At 35.5% G+C, this 21975-nt stretch overlaps 1 protein-coding gene and 1 long non-coding RNA gene across 3 annotated transcripts; both read right to left on the bottom strand.

Annotated features, from left to right (window-relative positions):
* Positions 1-719: 719 nt before the first annotated feature.
* LOC121996303 (MYB-like transcription factor ETC3) lies at positions 720-1912 on the bottom strand. Its single transcript, XM_042550260.1, has 3 exons — positions 1782-1912; positions 1618-1705; positions 720-1171 (listed from the first exon to the last, which is right to left on the bottom strand). The coding sequence occupies exons 1-3, from the start codon at positions 1831-1833 to the stop codon at positions 1000-1002; spliced, it is 312 nt and encodes a 103-aa protein (XP_042406194.1). The 5' UTR covers positions 1834-1912; the 3' UTR covers positions 720-999.
* A 3198-nt stretch (positions 1913-5110) lies between these two features.
* Positions 5111-13710, bottom strand: LOC121977383. 2 transcript variants are annotated; one of them, XR_006110800.1, is made up of 6 exons: positions 13451-13710; positions 13274-13333; positions 8027-8093; positions 7323-7383; positions 5753-7245; positions 5111-5663 (listed from the first exon to the last, which is right to left on the bottom strand). It is a non-coding gene; the product is annotated as an uncharacterized LOC121977383 (long non-coding RNA). The 2 variants fall into 2 exon arrangements; XR_006110797.1 differs by having other exon boundaries at positions 5111-5880; positions 7145-7245.
* Positions 13711-21975: the final 8265 nt, after the last annotated feature.

Here is a 21975-nt window from a genome sequence, read left to right as displayed (position 1 = left end):
AAAATTTTATTAATAAATATGATTCGTGAACATTGTTCACGAACATTGTTAACAAATATTGTTCACAAACGTTAATAAGTTGAATACAAATGCGTTCAAACTTGTTTATTTAATTTAACAAATTATTCAAGCTTATTTATTTAATTGATATTATGTATATTGAACTAACATAAAACACTTACCTAGTTAAACACCAAACTTATTTATAAATACTTAGTTTATTTACAGCCTTATATATAATTATCCTTCGTATATTTTTATATTAACGGAAACTTTTTATGTTAAACTCTAGTATTCTAAATTACTGAATGCTCCTTTATTCTAAATAAAAAAAATATATGTTTTTTCAAAAAGATATTTTTTTTTGCAAGATCCTAATAATTAAGAGCTTCTAATTCATAGCTAGTAGTTAGATACTAACTACTAAAAACAGGGATCCATTTTCACATAATTAATTTTCATAATTCTAAAAACACCAGACGTTCTCGTTATACCCCTCCTTTCCATGAAAATAATAACATAGATTTGCATGCGTGCATCTTAAAATTTTTTCATAAACTTTCTAAGTTCTTAAAAGTTCATTGCTATGAACGTCTAATGACATAAATATTAAGTACGTAGAAAAATATGCTACCTGTTTTTAAAATTATAAAAGTTAAGTACTTAGAATGGATAACACCGAATAAAATTGTTGAAAAAAAAAATCCATAAACCAGAGTTTCTATTTCAGTAATTATCAAAGGACCCTACCATCACCTCACCTCCCCTCTAATTGAAGGGAAGCTTTCTTAGCATTAATCTCAGCCACATAATAAACAACATATTCCTTACCATTCCAAGAGCTGCAAACTCCTTTACACAAGATTCGGACACGTCACGCGATCGAGATTATTCTTTGCCAATTCAACATCAACACTCCTTTCACACGATTGTTCTGTCTGAAAATATTATTAAAAAAGTGGCATCTTATTTAATGAGTTTGGTCCTTCTTATTTAATGTTATTCAGTAGGCATCTGCTGTTGCCTTGCGTCTCCATTCCCATGATTGCTTGAAGTTCTCTTTCTTCTCTTCAGCCTCCTTTCCGCGAAACAAGGATCGTAAGCCATTTTCCAAAACCTTTCGATTGCTTCGGGCGTGCGCCCAAGGATTCGAGCGGCTATCAGCGCCCACCTGCAGACATTCAACGTGTATTCAATGATCTGGCAACAGCCTGACCTGCTCAATATTTAACCAATGAATGCAGCAGATAAGGGAGAACAATACAACTATACTACTGGTAGTTGGTACTGTTAATTTACTTGAATGTATCAACACTAAAACTCTTTTCTTGAGCCACTTACTAATACTCCTTTTGACATGGAAGATCGCAGTCACATGCCCAATCGACCATCTTCTCCTCCTTTAATGTGATCTATGTGTTTTTACGGGCATTGGAATTGAGTGCTTCTGATGGTAGAGCACCCGTCGCTGATTCTTTTGAATGAGATAATAAAAAGAGAAAGAAACCGAGGATGGATGATTTTTTTAGTATTATTACTAACAAATTAAAACAGTTGAGTGCGTGTAGAAAATTAACTCGAATCAGCTTGATGACGAGGTATAGGAGAGATCTTTACCTGTCTCCGACGAGTCTATACATCCTGCGAACAAGGTCTTCCTCTTGCTCTGACATGTCGATGAACTCCCACTCCGTGCTGCTCACCTCTGCACAGATCAATTTAACAGTCCTGCATATAGAACGATCAAATGGAGAAGCGAAGCAAGATGTGTAGCGTGCGACCTTGGAAATCGTCGTCCAAAGTCCTCAACTCGCTGAGACTGCGCTTCTCCATGGCTAGCTTCTCTGAAAGGGGAAGTGGCGGGGGTGGGAATAAAGAATAGAGATGGTGGGCATTCGTGTTTAGCTACAAGTATGTAAGACATCGAGACCCGTACATGATTCGGCCCACGTGGGCCTACTATCAGATATCAAAATTACGAACTTGTACGCGTAAGAATCTACACAAGATCTAGCGTGGATCACGCTTGGACTCCGGGTCCGGCTTCCTGTGAGGATTTGCTCGCGCTAATGTCCTTATCTGTATTTTTTAAAGATTTTTGTCCGGAAATCTACCTATACAAAGTCCTCAGTATGGTCAGAGAATCAATATGGGAGTTGGGAGGAATAGAATTTGTGAAAGCCATATAGAATGTGAAAGCCATATAGAATTGATAGTGTTATATTGACGGACAATTAATAGTACAAGAAAAATAAGGTTTCCCTAGAACTATTATTTTATATAATATCATATAAAATTTATATTATTGCATTAATCTACTGTATCCATAAAATTTATGGAAACCTCCTTTCAAATCCATTTGATACGACTTCGCCAACGTCTCTTATTAGTTGATACCCAATTTTGACATCTATTTTCCTCTTCCTCCATGAAAAAGGACTTGAACAAGTCGATGCTTCTTCCTTCTCTGTTATAAATCCAATTGCCAGAGGAAGACGAAGAGGATTAAGTGGAAGAAGGGAGGAGGGAAGGCCCACATTCCATTTTTTTTTTTTACTCCTCTTTTATATAGAATTTTCTCAAATTCAACACGATCAAAATGCCAGTCTCTAAAGTTTCAAAGCAAGGCCGCGCTGCCGATCCTTTTGATTCCGATTCAAAACGCCATGTATAGAAACTCTTAATTCAACTACAAGAGTTCTCCTGACTATTAAACCAAAAATTATCTTACACAACTAATAGAGATCGAGAGTCAAGAGCACCAAGAAAAGTAGATATCTGAAGGAATATGGCCTTTGCCACCAGTAATCTAATCTATCTGATACAGTTCGCCCTATAAATGGAAATTTATAGAAAATATTCTGGAAGACGGGAATTTTTATGCCTAAAGGTAAAGTAATTAGGAAGGAACCGCGAAATCAAATATCAAGAAAAACAACATCAAGAGAGAATTGGTTAAGTATCACTCACTGGTAAGCTATTATGAATCGAGTGTGCCAAGGGCATCACCAATAAATACAAAAGTTCCTCCGCAAAGCAAGTTGAATCAAAACCATAATTCTCACTATAGGTTGATGCATTACTTCTGTACTCCAAGCACTGTGAAGAATAAGGGCTTGAATATGCAACTTCAACCCATGATATGCCTGGAATCTGAACAAGTGTCATGCAAGTTTCATACTGTAGAAATTCACCATATGAGTCTGAAGTAAAGTAGTAAACAAACTATTGAACTAAGATCAAAAAATCTTTGAGCCAAATGAAGGTAATATGATCCTTTCTGCTACAAAGATGACTCAATAATTGGAGATAAGTTCGTAAAACCAGTTAATTTAATGAATCAGGTTATGCTATGTAACGATTTATAAGTGTGATTGCATGAACAATGTTTTATCCAAAAGAAAAACATAATGATTGATCCAGTGTACCTAATGAACAAGAATGCAATGGTCTCACCTAGTATAAATGGACTGTAACAATTTACTGTGTGAGGTAAGATTAAGAGGTTATTCAACTAAATTTTTTACAGATATCTACAGCATTATAAGATGAATCTAGAGTTCATACAGGTCTTCAGCATAAATGAACAACATTCACAAACTCTTCCAATACTTCCATTGACATTAGAGTCACTCCAACTCCAATATTTTTTACACTTCACCACATCTCTAGCAATCAAACAATGTTTACTTTCTGATTTATTCATCTCGTCTAAAATATTATCAAATACGGGTCTTGAATTGTTGCAAGGCCAGTAGACAAAATCAGCCAACTCATCCCCACATGAAGTGCTGCTTGCTTTGATCCAATTATCAGGAACACAGTATCCTTTAATATGAGAAAGAGCTTCAAAGCTTTGAATACCTTTGTTACAGAAGGTTCAGGAAGCATTTGCGAGTCATAATTGGCCATTATATTGATCCATTCATGACGGTTTTTTATATTTGATCCATCCACTGACACAATAACATTATAAGGAGATAAATACCCATATAAAGGAGATGCTTTAGGCACAGCTAATACCTGCTCAATACTTAAAAATTAAAAGGAAGATCTGATGATTCATAATATTTGTAATTTAAATATGTTACATGGTGTTTCTTGAGTCTCTTTAAGATCCATGTTAAGATTTGCATATGTTAACCTTTTTCTTCACAGCCTGGGGCTGGCATTGATGATTTTTTAATTAAATTGAACTATATTGAATACAAGTTAACTATATGAAATGTCCACAGAAAATCCTAACAAATTTAATTGAGACCAAATGCAACAATCACAGGCCATGGCTCCCAAGTTCCCAACCATTTAGGGTCAGCTATACGGATCTTATCCACATCTGGACCCATCAACTTTTTAAAAATTTAATTCTTTTACATCACTTCTAATTATATTATGTTGAATTGTAAGATTCATGCCCAGGAATTCTGACACTATTCTATGTAATGCTGAACGTATCACTCAAATTTATTTATATGAGCTGAAGACAGACAATGGGTGTGAATAAAATAAACTTGAAGCATATGTTATAGAGAGAAATTTTAAAAACTTAGATATTTTAAATAAAACTAAATTACAAACATAGAATGCAGTTTGAATTATAAGAAAAAAAGTAGAATAAACCACTAAGATGGATGGAGAAGAAATTCATGAATGAGCCTTGGACATCTGGGATCTATTATTCAACAAGGAGATATTGATGAATATATCATTAATATGAAAAGGAAAAAGTAGTTAAAATTGAAACAAGCTTTTGAAGTCATCTGTTATCACCTATTGACAATTTAGACTATCAGAAACTTTTATAATAGTGTTATAATTATCCATACTTTATGAGATAAGAAGAAAAGGACATGTATAATAAATTTAATTTCTAAGACAAGAGTGCAATGGCTAATATTCAGATGAGCAATGATATGCTCAAGGAAAAAAACTCAAGGAAAAAATTCAAGGATAGACACATAAAGTCATGACCCACCATTTCATTTTTTGTGGGCTCCATCACTTTATGTATCTATCCTTAAACTTTTCCTTGAGTTTTTTTCCTTGAGCATATCATTTTTCTATTCAGATTGCCTAGAAGCAGTTGGGATAGAAGATAAGACAATAAAAGAAGATACAAGAAAAGATAGAATGAAAAAAGATATATTATCTGATAGAGATTAGGTGTAGCTGCAATATAATTAAATTGTAAAAAATTCAAAAATGTATTAGGATGGTATGAATATGTTCGTGGATAACAAACTGTAGGATCACAGAAGTCAGGTGATGGGGAGTGAATCTTATTTTAAACCTTTTCTTGTTCGTCTTCGTAAAACCGAATCAAACTAGAATAGCAGCGGAATAAAAGTAAAGACAAAGACATAATTCAGTTTTACTTGGTTCGTAGTCCAATGACTACTACTCTAAGACCCATAATCTTTGATCGCTTCCGATGGACAATCTAATATAGTTCTTCTCTCCGAAAATCATTCGGAGAAGAAGCAAATTCGTACAAATATGAAATGTATAATATACCGACAACAAATGAACTAGAGATGAAGCGTAGGTTGCCGAAAGCCTACCCCAAGCACATTTAGGGTTTAGACTTTAGAGTATTGGCCTTTCCGTCGACGGAACCTCCTATCCATTGATTGATGCTCATGTCTTTCTTTGTTTGCTTCGATCTGATCCGTTCGATCCCGTAAATTACATTGTTCGGTTGACTGACTGGATTCCTTTCTTACGCAATCCAATCAAATATGTAATTGCTTACCAAAAATGGTTGCATCGATTGATCCCATTGATCCAATGGAACCTTGTTGCCTTCTTTTTGCTAGATCGCGATCCTTTATTGTTCTTATCCACTTGGATTAGTCAACTGTCGGTCAACTAACTTTCTTTCTACAAAACCAAGTTAGCACAACAAGAATAATAATAATAATTCTGCAAAAAAGATTTAGAGAATAATATGCATTAGTAATAAAGACAGTTAGAACAGTCTTGATCTTTACTTAGAAACCTCCGTCGATTTCTTATCATTGCCTAAAGCTTGTCCCAACTGGGACACAACCTCACCACTCCACTCAAGGAGCTTACCTAAACTTCCTCATCAAACATCTGGTCCTGTTTAGACTTTCTGTTTGTCTTGCTTAGTATTTGATCAACTTAATTAACTAAGATTTTTCTGCAATACTAAGTTAGCACAATAGATATAAAATAGTAAAGTAATAGCAGCATTTAAGATTTGATCACACATGCTTACAGTTCACTCCTCCAAGACTTATCATTACCTAGGGTTACCTCTCCTAGGGTTTCCTTTTGCCAAACACCTAGTCACCTTGACCTGCTTGGACTTGCTAGTCACTAGGTAGGCTACTCAACCTTGCCTAACCTCCGGTTAGGACTTTTCATTGCCTAACTTCCGGTTAAGACTTTCCCTTGCCTACCCTCTAGTTAGGACTAGTCACTCGGTAGACTTTTCACACTTTGCTAGTCATTCGGTCAACCTTGTCCTGACTAAACTCCATTAGCATATTGTCAAACAACATCAAAACCCTGGAGGTCGATTGCACCGATATAAACAGATTCTATAATTTCACAAGACAATCCAATTAGAAGATGAGAGGAATATAGAGTGATTACAAAACTCATTCTACTTATCATATTTACAAGTGATTAAAAAAAGTTAAATATGTGATACAGTCTTACAAAAATTCAATGATGAGATAAATTTTAACCAACCAACCCTAATGAGTCAAAATTCATGGCTTGTTATAATGGAGTTTCTTTTGTCTCGTCACCTTCATCCATGAACATGTTTGTGTTGTGTTTACCTATTTTTCCATCATTTTATCATCTACCATAGCTATATCTAACTCAGCATTCAGAGTATATAATGAAATCCATCATAAACTATTATTCCAACAAAATGATTCTAAAATAAGTTACTTTAAACATAAATGGTGACATCTTGCAAATCAGGTAACTGCTGATCAACAAATATAGGTTGTGTTTGACTAGCTAAACTATCATACAAACATAATCTTAAACTTTAAATGTGCTCTAAAAGCCAATACTCTATAATTGCAGCTGTGTAAATGGAGTAATGAACAATTTGAGCAGCACCAAGTAAAGTTGAAGGTATAAAATGTCACTTGATACTGACCTTGCAGCAGCAATTCCATGTCCAAATTCATGAACACCAACTAACAACATTGTTGAAATGATCATAGAGCTAGCATCAAGGATTGATACACTTCCAGGAAACTACATTCATATATATTTTTAACAATAATTTATCTATCCATTTGCTAAGATTTTTTTTTAATCAAAGTAACACTAACCAAAAAAGTGGTTCATTAACTCCAGAAGAGTGAGAGCTTCGGTTGAATCCCACAAAAGCATCTGGTCATACAAGAACGGATATATGAAATGTCAAATAGCCAATATGTGATAATGAGAGAATAATGAAATGAAGAAAATAAAAAATTCTTTCTAATGATACAAATTAAGAATGAATCCAAATGAAGAACATAGTAATTGCAAAAGGAACAAAACATCTAACAAGCAACAAATATAAAACAATGGAAGCAAGATCCAAATAAGATAGGAAGTTCAACTAATTGTTTTGAGATGCGATAGACTTTAGTGGAAACCTAAAATCTAAATCTCTAACTATTAACCTTGCACATCTTATTAATAGTGTGATGGACCGACTCCAAAGCTTACCAAACCAGTTATAAGTATCATCCATTCTGTTGTTGTCTATTGTAGTAGGATTTCAACTACCAAGATGCAGGATCAAAGAAGTAACAATTCCAAGGACTACAGTGACATAAATGATTTAATAGAAAGCGAGCAATTTAAGAAAAACAAATTAAAATTTAAAAGGCCAACCTCCTAAGTTCACATATCACTAAAATCGTAATAATATGTAATCACACCAAAATTGTAGAAGATTAAAACATGCGAAACCATTGCAAATGACATCTCTAGATAACACCCACACTTTTACATTCATTTTAGAAAAATAAGGAACTTTACTGACCAATGAAACTCCAGTCAGAATGACCAAGCTGAGTGCAAAGCCCACTGTAAACCACATCTTTATGAATCTACACAGCCATAAGTTAGCATTAGAATCTACAATCGGAGTCTTGTCATTGATGAAAAAACAAACTGCTTAGGAGAAAAACTAGTCAGCATGTTACGATGTACTATAACACAAAGAAATCTCATTCAATAACTGTTAAAAAGGGCAACTCTCTTTTAGATTATTGACGCGATTATTCTCAGTTCCATTAATTAAGAATAATAAGTCAGAAAGAAACAAAAATGCGACAAAGTCAGCCATCGGCTCAATACTCCAGTAATCATACCTCAATGGGTCATACGACCGTGAGAGGAAAGCAAAGTAGAAACTGAGACACAGTGTTCTAAATGGCAATTGCCTATACGCTCCTAGGCAAGAGGTAGATCTCAACCGCATAGCCTTGAGGTGGCGGAAAAACGTTTCTGATTCAGACTCGAACGATTCACCAAGGCATGCACGACGTGTCCGGATTAGTCACCGGGCCTAGGCGACAGGTCCAAACGTGTCATGCCCAATGACGACATGTCCGTCGTCGAATCACCGAAATCAATCACCGAATAGAGTAGTTTTTTTTTAACTTAGGATTTAATCAAAGTTTTAAATTAATAATTTTAATCATGATTGGAATAATTTAAATAAACTTAATTAAAGGCCAATAAAATTATTCTATTAATTTAATATATATTAAAAATGATTTTTTTAAAAAAAACATATTTAGATTAATTTTTTATTTTTAGTTAATATATTTTATAGTATTTTTTTTTTTATTTTTGATCCTCTATTTAATTTTTTTTATCAAATAGTAAAAAAAAAACTCAACCGACTAAGCAGTGCTTAGTCAAAGCGTTGTCACCGCCTACCTACCCCGTTTACAACACTGCTCATATGACTAACAAATGGGTCATACCTGGAGTACCGACAACCAAAAGAAAACAATGCCTCATTGAATGAATGAATCTTGAAATCGCAATACCTAGAAATCATTGGCAAGTAATACGCCATAAGGTAAAGCGCAGGTCGCAGAGCACTAAACAAATTGTTCTAGAAAAAGAAAGACTGCTTGATAATATATTAACAAGGGAAGAAACACCTACCGCACGCGTAGCAAACCGAAGGCGAGACAAAAAAGAGTGACTATACCAGCAAGAGACGGAGTTGCGGATAGAGCTGGTATGAAGCGGAAGGACGGTCTGTGGCCGACCTCGCCTCCTGGGCCGCTTGATGGCCATAAATATTATAAGGCGAAGCAACAGAGAGGACGGGGAAAGATCGCCACCGTCGTCGCCGGGTTGGAGGCCGCCGCTGTGAGAACTTCGAGCGTCCACCGTAACATCGATGATCCAAGTCTCTCGAACCTTCCGTTTTAACGGGCCAGACAAGTTGGGCCGAGCTTAATACGTCTCCGGAACCCTATTCATACCAGCAACGGATATACATCTGTTGGTTGCTACTCGGAAAGCCTAGAGGTTCCACTGTACAAAAATTTTGTACAAAGGTCTGAACCTTTTCCTAGCTACCATGTGTTCTTTTAAATTAAATTTTGGATCGCCTGCGGAACTTAACACGTTTGATCCAAAACTTAATCTATTTGTTCTTTTAGGTTTTGACTTGGATCTCCTGCGGAACTTAACACGTTCGACCCAAATCACCTTAAGTTATTAATTCCATTAAATATTAATTTCCATAATCGGTTCCCAGTACTGACGTGGCGAGGCACATGACCTTCTTGGATATGGGAGCAACCACCACCGACTAGACAAAACCTTTTATAGAAAGCTAATATTTAATTTCCTAAAATAACTTTAGGTTAACCGAAAAGAACAATCAAATCACAAGGAAAAGAAAAAACAAATGAACACAACATCGAAAAACATATTCGAAATTCTAGAATCGTAAGCCTCTTGTATTTGGTATTATTTCCAAAAATAACTAGTATGATGCGGAAAGAAAAATTACTAGTTATACCTTTTAGAAAGACCTCTTGATCTTCTACCGTATTCCTCTTCTAACCTCGGACGTTGTGTGGACAACGATCTTCCGAGATGAGAAACCACCAACCACCTTCTTCTCCTCCTAGCTAGGTTCGGCCACAAAAAGCTTAACCAAGGATGAAGAACAAAATACCAACCAAACTCCAAGAGATGCTAGCTTTCTCTCCTTCTTCTTCTTCTTCTTCTCCAAGTAATATTCGGCCGCCACAAGAGCTCCAAGCCTTTGAGAGTTTCGGCCACCACAAAGAGGGAGAGAGGAAGAAGATGGCCGGCCACTCCAAGGAATAAAAGAGGGAGAGAAATAATAGAGGTTGTCTCATGAAGGCACCCTCACCTCTTCTTTTATATTCCTTGGCCTAGGCAAATTAGGAAATTTAATTACAATAAATTTTCCTTAATTCCCTTGACATGATTTAATTGAGAAAAATAAAATAAAATTTCCCAAATTAATCTCTAATGGCCGGCCACATTAAAAGAGATAAATTAGACAAGTTTTAATCAACAATTAAAACTTCCTAATTTGTTTCCGAAAATTTTAAAATTAGAATTTCTCTTTAAAAATCTCTTCATGGTTGATAAAAAGAAATTTCTATAATTTTAATTTTATCAACATGTGGATAGTTTTAAAGAGAAAATAAAATATCTCACCAATCTACAAATAAGGAAAGAGATCTAATCTCTTTCTTTAATCTTTTATAGATCTTTTACAAGAGAGATATTTTAATTTTAATTCTCTTTAATAAATTATTTCTTCCACATAATAAAAATTAAAATTAAAATTCTTTTTTAATTTAATTTGGCCGGCCCCCACTAGCTTGGGTTCAAGCTAGGGCCGGCCACCCAATCTTATACCTAGGCCGGCCCTAGCTTGGTTCCCAAGCTAGCTTGGTCGACCCCCTATTGGTGGGTATAGAAGGTGGGTATAGGTGGGTATAGTACTCTATAAATAAGAGGCTACGATAGGGACCGAGAGGAGGAATTGGTTTTGGTCTCCCGATAAAATTAAGCATCCCGTGTTCGCCCCGAACACACAACTTAATTTTATTAATAATAATTCATTCCACTAGAGAACTATTATTGAACTACCGCACCAATCCCAAATTACATTTTTGGGCTCCTTCTTATTATGAGTGTGTTAGTCTCCCCGTGTTTAAGATATCGAATGTCCACTAATTAAGTAAGTTACTGACAACTCATTTAATTAATATCTTAGTCCAAGAGTAGTACCACTCAACCTTATCATCATGTCGGACTAAGTCCACCTGCAGGGTTTAACATGATAATCCTAATGAGCTCCTCTTGAGAACATTATCAACCTAGTATCTCTAGGACACAGTTTCCTTCTATAATCAACAACACACACTATAAGTGATACCATTTCCCAACTTATCGGGTTTATTGATTCATCGAACTAAATCTCACCCATTGATAAATTAAAGAAATAAATATCAAATATATGTGTTTGTTATTATATTAGGATTAAGAGCACACACTTCCATAATAACTGAGGTCTTTGTTCCTTTATAAAGTCAGTATAAAAGAAACGACCTCAAATGATCCTACTCAATACACTCTGAGTGTACTAGTGTAATTATATAGTCAAGATAAACTAATACCTAATTACACTACGACCTTCTAATGGTTTGTTCATTTCCATTTTGGTCGTGAGCTACTGTTTATAATTTATAAGGTACTGATAACATTATCTTCTGCATGTGACACCACATACTATGTTATCTACAATATAAATTAATTGAACAACTACAACTAAATGTAGACAATTTGACCAAATGTGATTCTTTATTCATAATGAATGTTTACAAAGCTTAGGCTTTCAGTATACACTCCAACAACATCTACCCACATTTATTAGAGCATCTGCATCTATTAGAGCATTCCACTGTTAACTGGCAGTTTTTTTTTTTTAAAAAAAAACAACAATGACTCCTTCACCTTTTTTTTAGTTAATATAATTTTTTAATTTAAATATAATACTAAAAGTGTTTTTTTAATTAGAAAAGAGATATATGATGGGGAGGTTTGAAAATTATGGGATTCATAAAAGGATTGTTCAGAGATTTTTTTCTATAGTGGAGAGATGTATGAAGTTTTTTATTTTGATGTAGTATGGATGTGGCAATGAAGAAATTCTCCAAGAGCTCGAACGACTGTAGATGTTCTTGAACTTCTCATCTCCTTCTAATTATCAATTCAATAAAAATAAATATTATATTAAAAATATCTTACTATTTTATTAAAAATCTCCACCCTTTACTAACTAACTTTAGTGACGTCTAAAATGAAATTTACGTTAATATCATTTTTTCTATTCACACTAAAAATAATTCCAACATTTATTATGTTAGACTTTTGAGCCGCAAAAACCGCTTTTTACGTTGCGGAAACCCCAAAGCTAGCCACGGATCCGTGTGAAGATAAATAAAAATTCATGTACATGTTTGTCTACACTAGATCTACCTTAGATCTACATGGAAAAAGGTTTTACCCTTGTAGCGATGCCCTTCGCTTATCCCGCTCGTCCAAATGGTTGTCGGATCTCGTAGAGTGTCAAGTGTACACTCCTCTACACGTATCCACACGGACAAAAGGTGGAGCGAACCACTTAGAGTGTGCTAGCACCATTGAGAGGTCTCAGCAATGGAAGTATAATTTCATGGTTTTTACCCTAGCTCTGATACCATGGTAACGGAAGTATAATTTCCGTCGGTAATTACCGACGAAATTATATTTTCCGTCGGTATATTACCGACTGCAATTTTTATCCGTCGGTAAAAAAACAAACGGTGGTAAACGAAGATTCCCGACGGAATCTCTGATTCCGTTGGTATATTCCGTCGGGCCTCACCGACGGAATCACAAACACAATCCACACAATATATTAACAACATACAACAACAATATCACAATATAAATCAATCCACGACACATCACTGAACGACAAATAGAAAATCTCCAAAATATAATAAAATCTAAGTATCAAGTTCTCACAATCATAAGTATATAAAAGTATATAAGTGCACGACAAATACAAAATATCCAAAATAAATACCATGATACATCACCTATACATATATCCGAATATAATCCTGTAAAAGTCAAATATAATAGATTATGATTATAATAAATCGATGCAAATGTAATATAACTCAAACATTGTTATATATAACTAATTTTACTTGTAAAAAAATACCTGGATTATATTTTGGATAACCAATAATAGTGGTGATGGTGAATGTATGAGCATGAACTCCTGAAAAATGTAAAACACTTTAAGATAAGCATCTAATAATATCCCAATAGAATAAATATATTTGACTTAATGAATTTCTAAAAAATTCTTAAAAAATAAAGTTATAGTTAAACATACCTCAAAAAAAATCTAATCATCAGCGGGGTCTGGGTCTGATGGGTCTCGGGACTCCTCTGACTGGGGCTGTTGTGATGGGTCACATCGTGCAATGATTGCTTGCATCTTGGCCAATGCCTGTTCCTGTGCAACCCACTTCTTCTCCCACCTCTGATCCATGGTAGTCATCTGAGTCTTCAAGTCTTAGTTTTCTTTTCTTAATGACTCCACCTCAGAAGAAGAAGAAGAAGAGGAACTCGCACGACCCCTAGGAGTCCTCAAGCGATCAAATACCACCTTTGCCTGGGAGCCAAGGCCGTAGAGGGAGGAGTTCTTTGTCCTTTCACCCACAACATCATAATAAATTTCATTTATTTCCTGGGTGGATAGATCCTGTGACTCCCCTCCATTTACTGGTGGCTGAGATGCCTGAGCAACCCTGCTTGTCATTTCCTCCTGTGTAGAAAAAATATACAATTTATATCTTATACACAATTATTAAAGCTAATTAATCATTATTAAAGATTAAATATAAATTGCAAGTTAATAATTCAAACCCCAATGTTCTTTGATCGATCATCAACATATGTGTCATCCTTTCTCTGGTGAGTCTTGAGAAAGATCTCCAAGCAAGTGGGTTGTCTTTCTAAAGAACGTTCCTGCATGCACAAATAAGTTTGGCTAAAATTATACAAGTTCATTAATAAATAAAAATTTAATTTATATAACTTTAAATTAAAATCACCAGATCCATAGCGTGCTCAATAATGGATCGAGATACTGATGTATGCCGAGCAGATCTGGTACTCGGGCCACCTGATTCTGTATTCCTATTTGCTCGAGCTTTTAGAGTCTTTGTCTGCCATCTTTCTGCAGACCAAGTGGTCGTCCATGCACTCCAAATCTCGTCGGATACATAAGCAGGCCGTGTGTCATCCTTTCTCACATAGTATAATAGGTCTTTGTACAACTTGGCACAATAAATATTCCAAGTTTTTGCAAATTCTACCTCGTGCCCCTCCTCTCATGTATATTTTTTCTGCAATTTAAAAATAAAATTTTAGTATATTAAAGGATAAATATAATGTACATATTCAATTTACTTACCACAAATTCTTGATAATAGAAATCCTTAGTTGCAGCATCTACATGTCTCCATGTAGTCCCAGATATGCAGACTCTTTCCTTAAATTTCCGTGTGATATATGTGGATACTCGATGGCCACCGGGAGTAAACCTACATATAAGCAATATTAAGACATAAGATATATGTTATAAATAAAGAACTTGAATTACTAATAATAAAAAAAATACTTACGACTCTCCAACAACCCTAAGGACGGTGGATCCACGGAGTGGTGCTGGAAGATCTGCCATGATACCTTATATCTACAAAAACATATTACAGCACATCATAATAAGTCTTTAATAACATGATAAATAAGCAACAAAACATGATTAAAGCATAACTTACTAGATAAATAATAATGTTAAAATTTAATCAATGTTAGACTCTGGAAGCATTTCTACTCAACATTAACAGTTTGTAAGTCGTCGTCGCTAGACTCTGTTAGTTCAACAAAATCCTCACTACTGGAATTCTCTCCATCATCTATCTCCTCGTCAGTGGCATTACCATTTACAAGTAATTCTGATATAGATTGGAGTTGTGAATCAACCGAATGTCTCTCTACTTCGTCATTCTGAAATGCATCATGGTTTTGAGCAGTAATAGTGTTCGACATTTCTATGGTAGAACGAGACTTCAATCGACAAACAGACAACCATTCACTAGCTCTTCTTCTCTTTGTAGGATATTCAAAATAAACAACCTGACCCGCTTGTATTACAAAAGTGAAAGGTTCAAACTTATTAAACCTTCTGTTTGCATTAACCTCTACTAAATTATAATTTGGATGTATTCTGGTACCTGTTCTTGGGGTTGGATCATACCATGAACATTTGAACAAGACACACCTTTTTATCGGTAATGTAGGATACTCAACCTCTATAATTTCCTCAAGTCTACCATAGTAATCAAACTCAGTATTATTGGTGTTGATAGATCCTTTAACGCAGACACCAGAATTAAAAGTTAATCTCTGCGAATCGTTGTCTCGCATGGAATTTGAGACCATTAACATAGTAACCAGAATAAACCATTATTTGACGTAGGGGTCCAGATGCAAGATTCAATATTCTATCATCTTGTACATTAGATATTTTTCGGTCTTTCACCTATCAAAATAGTAATAAGAAAAATTAGGACCGAACTTATTTTAATAAAGAATTATGAAAATTTCTCTAACTCACATATATTTGAAACTATAATGCAAATTCGGTCTCTAACTTTTCAGCAACCTCACTTGCAGTCATTGATGGATTTTGAAGATGTAATTGTTGCTCATACAAGCTTTGAAAGAAGGTAATTATAAGAAAATTAGGATATCAAGCAATTAAGTACAACGGAATAAAAGCTTGATTAGAGAAGTTAACTTACTTTATGTAGGGTTTGGCCTCATCACAGTTTAAGAGTATGTATGTTCTTGCAACATGGTATTCTTGTTGAGTTTACCATCTAGAAACAGATGCACCCATTGGTTTACCAGAAAATTTGAAAATAGAAAGCATCGATGGATCTATATTCTGAGTATCATCGAAATTTTTAGGACATTTGCGGTGTCTAGTTTTAACATTATCAGCAAAATAATAAGAGCAGAAAGAAGATGTTTCTCCACCAGATAAGCATTACATATTGACCATTCAACTCTTGCTTTATTACGAACATTGTTTTTTAATTTTCTCAAAAACCTTTCAAATGGGTACATCCATCTGTACTGCACAGGACCAGCTATTGGTGCCTCATATGGTAAATGTACCGGTAGATGTTCCATTGAATCAAAAAAACTTGGTGGAAATATGCGCTCCAACTTACAAAGTATGAGAGGAATGACAGTCTCTAGCTGAATCATATCAATCGTCATAATACACCTCGCTGTCAAATCTCTGAAAAAAAGACTCAACTCTGTGAGTGCTTGCCAAACATTATTGGAAAGTAAATCATGAAAAGCTATTGGAATAAGTCTTTGCATGAACACATGACAGTCATGACTCTTCATTCTAAACATCTTTAATTTGTTCATGTCAACGCATCAAGCCATATTTGAAGCATATCCATCTAGAAATTTGATTTCTTTTAACCAACTACATAAAGCTTGTTTACCATCTTTGTCCAATGTATAACAAGCTTTTGGAAACTTATTGGTTGTTTCATTCTGATGCAACTCTGGTCTGTTGACTAGTTCTTTTAATTCTTCACGTGATTTTACAGTGTCCTTAGTTCTTCCAGGTACATTCATCACAGTGTTGAAGATATTATCAAAGAATTTTTTCTCAACATGCATCATATCTATATTGTGTCGAATGAGTAGATACTTCCAATAAGGCAACTCCCAGAATATGCTTCTTTTCTTCCAACCACACTTGCACATCCTCACAAGATACTTATTTATCTCATCAGAATTAGGCTGAGATACTGGGAGGAATCCATAACTATCTATTTGTTCAATGATTTATTCACCTGAAGCATGGACTGCTAGGGGAGGTTTTCTGACTACAACATTCTTTAGAATTTTTTTTTATTTTGCCTAAAAGGGTGATTCAGTGGTAGAAATTTACGATAATTATCAAACCAAGATACCTTTCCACTGTAAGGCAATGAAAATGCATCGGACTCTGTCATGCAATGTGGGCATGCTAATTTACCAGTCGTGCTCCATCCCGACAACATTGAGTATGCTGAAAAATCACTGATGGTCCATAATAAGGCCGCATGCAATGTAAAATTAGTTTTACTTGCAATATTATAAGTAACCGACCCTACATTCCATAATTCATTAAGCTCGGCAATTAGAGGTTGCAAGAAAATATCTATCTTATCTTTTGGATTGGCTGGACCAGGAATAAGCACGATAAGGAACATAAATTATCTTTCATACACATTCATGGTGGTAAATTGTACGGTGTTAATATATATAACTGGCCAAGATGAATATTGTTGTCCCGACTGACCAAATGGTTGAAATCCATCTGCAGAAAGTCTCAATCTCACATTTCGTGGTTCCATTGCAAAGGAGGGAAACACAGTATTAAGATGTTTCCATGCATGAGAATCACAAGGATGACACATTATACCTCCTTCGTGCTCATGCTCATGCTCATAATGCCACAACATGTGGTTAGCTGTTGCTGCAGATGCATACAAGCGTTGAAGTCTAGCAGTTAATGGAAAATAATACATCACTTTCCAAGCAATATTTTTCCTCTTCTTCCCTGGTATGCGATTACGATGCTTAAAACCAGGGTGAGTACAAATTTTACATTCATTCAAATCACTGTCTTCATTCCAAAATATCATGTAGTTGTTTATACAACAATCAATCTTTTCTACAGACAAACTTAAACCTCTGATCAATTTCTTTGTTTCATAGAAGCTATTAGTCATTATGTTATCAGTAGGGAGCAACTCTGACATCAATTGACAAATGTTATCGTAACATCTTTCTGAGAAATGATGTTCTGCTTTCATATTCAATAACCTTGCTGTAGCTGATAGTTGTGAATGACCAGAAGGAATGTCTTCTCACACTTCTCTTTCACTAGCCTTTAACATTTCATATAGTTGCTGATATTCAGGGGTTGATATTTCATCTATATTCGAATAATCAACTGCATTCATCGCATCTTGAACCATTGATTGCATTGAAATATCAATATTATTTGATGCTTCAGGAGCTATAACAGTAGTCCTAGAATATGAACCACCAGATGACCCAATTGGTTCATATAAATAAGACTCTCCGTGACAATACCAATTGTAGTAATGTGGCACAAAATCATTTCTACATATGTGCATTTTTACAGTATCCTCATCACGAAATGCTCTATTTTGACATTTTTTGTGATTGCACGGGCACCGTAACTCAGCATCATTCATACATTCAGGATGACTTTTAGCAAAAATCACAAACTGATCAACTTCAGCAATAAAATCATCTCTGATAAAACCATTGTCTAATCGATTGTACATCCAAGCTTTGTTCATATACATTGTTATAACCTAAAGAGAATATAATTTGAAACATTATTAAACTTGTTGTATCACTTGAAATAAGCTTAAATAAAGAATTATATGCATAATTTCATCTCACGATCATCATATCATATTACCGAAAATCTCCTCTACACTAGAGCAAATAAATGAAACTATTATAAACATGTTGTTCCTTATAGCATCATCAAATAAAATAATCATACATATATGAGAAGCATCGATCAAACGCCTGTTGCCCATTACATTTTATGCAAGTACAATAGCGAAATGGATCAAAATATGTCACGACACTTAAATTTTCTAGGGTTTTGATTGTGCTCAGCTACGAACAGTAGCAAATCACAGCTACGACCAGGAACCCCCGAGCAGGCCGGCGGCCGCGAGCACCCCGCCGACCGCGAGCACCCTGTCGGCTGCGAGCACCCCGTCGTCCGCGAGCACCCTGCCGCCCGCGAGTACCCTGCTAGACGCGAGCAGGCCGCCGGCAGTGATCCGCGAGCAGGGCACGACTGCCGGCCGTGTGAAAACCAAAATGAGAGAGGAGAAGAGCATACTTGAGAGATCGTCAGAACGAGGTGAACGGGAGGAGAGGGCGCCGAGATTGCTGGAGAGCGCTGGAAAATTGCCGACAGAATCGCCGCCGCTGGAAAATCGGAGGAAAAAGAGGGTCGCGCGAAGAGGAAAGCCAAGCCGATCTGTGCCCTAATTCGTGATTTACCAACGGAATAATTTTTCCGTCGGTAATTACCGACGGAACACTATTTTCCGTCGGTAATTACCGACGGAATTGTTAATTCCGTCGGTGATTATGGCTAGTTAACGGGCAAGCTTTAGCGAATTTAAAAGATAACGGGTACGGGCGGAAATCCACCGACAGAAACATACATCCGTCGGTGTATACCGACGGAATTTGATTTCCGTCGGAACTACAAAACCCTAAACTCGGATCCACCGACGGAATTTTAATTTCGTCGGTAATGTTTACGCCCGCACCCGTTAGCTGTACTTATTTACCGACGGACCATTAATTCCGTCGGAAATAAACAAAAAAACTAAACCTAGATCTTGCAAATCCGTTATCTCGTCGCGCGAAATTCCGACTGAATATAGGACCGTCGGTAATTATCGACTTATTATTCAAATCCGTCAGTATTTACCGACGGAATTATTTTTCCGTCGGAAACTATCGACGGAATTAATCGGTAAATACCGACTGACATAATTTCCGTCGGGACCTACCGACAGAAGTATATTTAGTCAGTATACGCCGACGGAGTTTTGATTCCATCGATAACCCCGTCGTTAAACACAGGCATATTTATAGTGGTGACGCGTGTGCACGATCACTAATATATAATTAAAAAATAAATTAAATTAGTGAGTTTGGAAAAAAATTAATATATATAAATTATTTAATAGGATATTCAAATTACACGGAAATTATCATTATTACAATAATTATAACTGAAGTGTTAAGCGGGGATAATAAAATTGCCATTGGAATAAAAGAAAAAATAAAAACCTTTTGCACGATTTAAGCATATAGGCAGTTGCCTTTTTTTGTAAAATATTTTTTTGAAAAATAACATCATACTTCTAAGGTGAGTAAAAATTCAGAGAGAGGTATAAACTATTTATATATTTTTTTATTTGACTATATTTAGAAGAAAAATAAGGATAATGAAAATTAAATATATAAAATTTTAAAATATTTTATTTTTATTAAAAATTTACGTGTTTTTATTAGTTAAGATTTTATTAGTTAAGATTTACCATTTAAATATTTGTAGCTCATTTGTTAAAGTTGATGTCGATGTCTACATCGATGTCGGTATCGAAGTCGATGTCAATGTTAAAATCGATATCAACATCAAAGTCAATATCAAAGTCGGCGTCGAAGTCGGTGTCAATGTCAACTTCGACGTCGGTCTCGATGTCAAAGTCGATGTCGATGTCAGTGTCAACGTTGACGTCGACATAATTTGAGCGTCGTACGATGAGAGTAGAGTGGTGCAAATATTTTTAATCACGATACAAAAAATATCTAAAATAATAATTTTTTATAATTAATATAATAAAATACGAGTAAATTTAGAACATATTTTTTTTTTTAATTCTCCTGCCTTTACTTACACCCAAAACGGGATGTTAGAAATTCTTTTATTTCGTAGATAAAGAAGGTTAACCTTTCTTTTACTTAACTCACTCCTTCCCAAACAATATTTTAATTAATATAATTTGGTCCAGATGAATGCTGCATCTGTGCAGCATTTTGGTCCAGATGATTACTACATCTGTGCAGTATTCAACAAACTCAACAAACTCAACATCTAATCTGGAACTCAACATTAAAAGAAAGTTGACGCTGAGGAAAGCTCAAAACATGTACCAACAGTTGAAATCAGGGCGGCAGAGCTTGGGTGTCGCTGGTCGCCGGGCAGGGCTGGACCTCAGAGGAGTCAGGGAACTGTAATAGGTCGTCGAAGTTGGTTTTCTGCGTGAGTCGGGGCCGTTGGAGGCCGTCGCAAACGCCGCGCGCCGTCGGGGACGCGAGGGGTTAGGGTTGGGAAATATGTGGGCGTGAGGGTTTTTCGCCGTCAGGGACGCTGTGGTAGAGAGAGGCTTCCGTCGCCGGCGTGAGGTTAGGGCTCCTCTTCCTCTTCGTTTTAGCTGGTAAACCGGCGACCGTCGCGGACGCGGGGACGATGCAGAGGCTAGGGATTGCTGCCTCTTGTCGCTGCCTCTTGCGTTTCACGTGAGTTGGTGGTCCAGCGTGCACGTGCCTTGCACGTGATAACATTTTATATGGAATTTGTGGTGCAGGGATGAAGCAAGGATGTTTGGTGCAGAGGATCTAAACTGATTTATTAGAGCCTCTACATCTATTAGAACATTCCACTGTCAACTGACAGCTTTTTTTTTTTTTGAAAAAAAAACCAACAATGACTCTTCACTTTTATTTTTAGTTAATATAATTTTTTAATTTAAATATAATACTTAAAGTGTTTTTTTAATTAAGAAAGAGATATATGATGGGGAGGTTTGAAAATTATGGGATTCATAAAAAGATTGTTCAAAGAATTTTTTTAGTGGAGAGATGTATGAAATTTTTTATTTTGACATATTATGGATGTGGCAATGATGAAATTCTCCAAGAGTTCAAACGACTATAGATGTTCTTAAACCTCTCATCTCCTTCTAATTATTAATTCAATAAAAATAAATATTATATTAAAAATATCTTACTATTTTATTAAAAATCTCCCCCCCTTTACTAACTAACTTTAGTGAAGTCTAAAATGAATTTACATTAATATCATTTTTTTTATTCACACTAAAAATAATTCCAAGGTTTATTATGTTAAACTTTCAAGCCGCAAAAATCGCTTTTTTCGTTGCGGAAACCCCGAAGTTAGCCACAGATCCGTGCGAA

The sequence above is a fragment of the Zingiber officinale genome, chromosome 1B (genome assembly GCF_018446385.1).
Source record: "Zingiber officinale cultivar Zhangliang chromosome 1B, Zo_v1.1, whole genome shotgun sequence".
NCBI lineage: Eukaryota > Viridiplantae > Streptophyta > Magnoliopsida > Zingiberales > Zingiberaceae > Zingiber > Zingiber officinale.
This window is presented reverse-complemented; position numbering and strand designations above follow the sequence as displayed.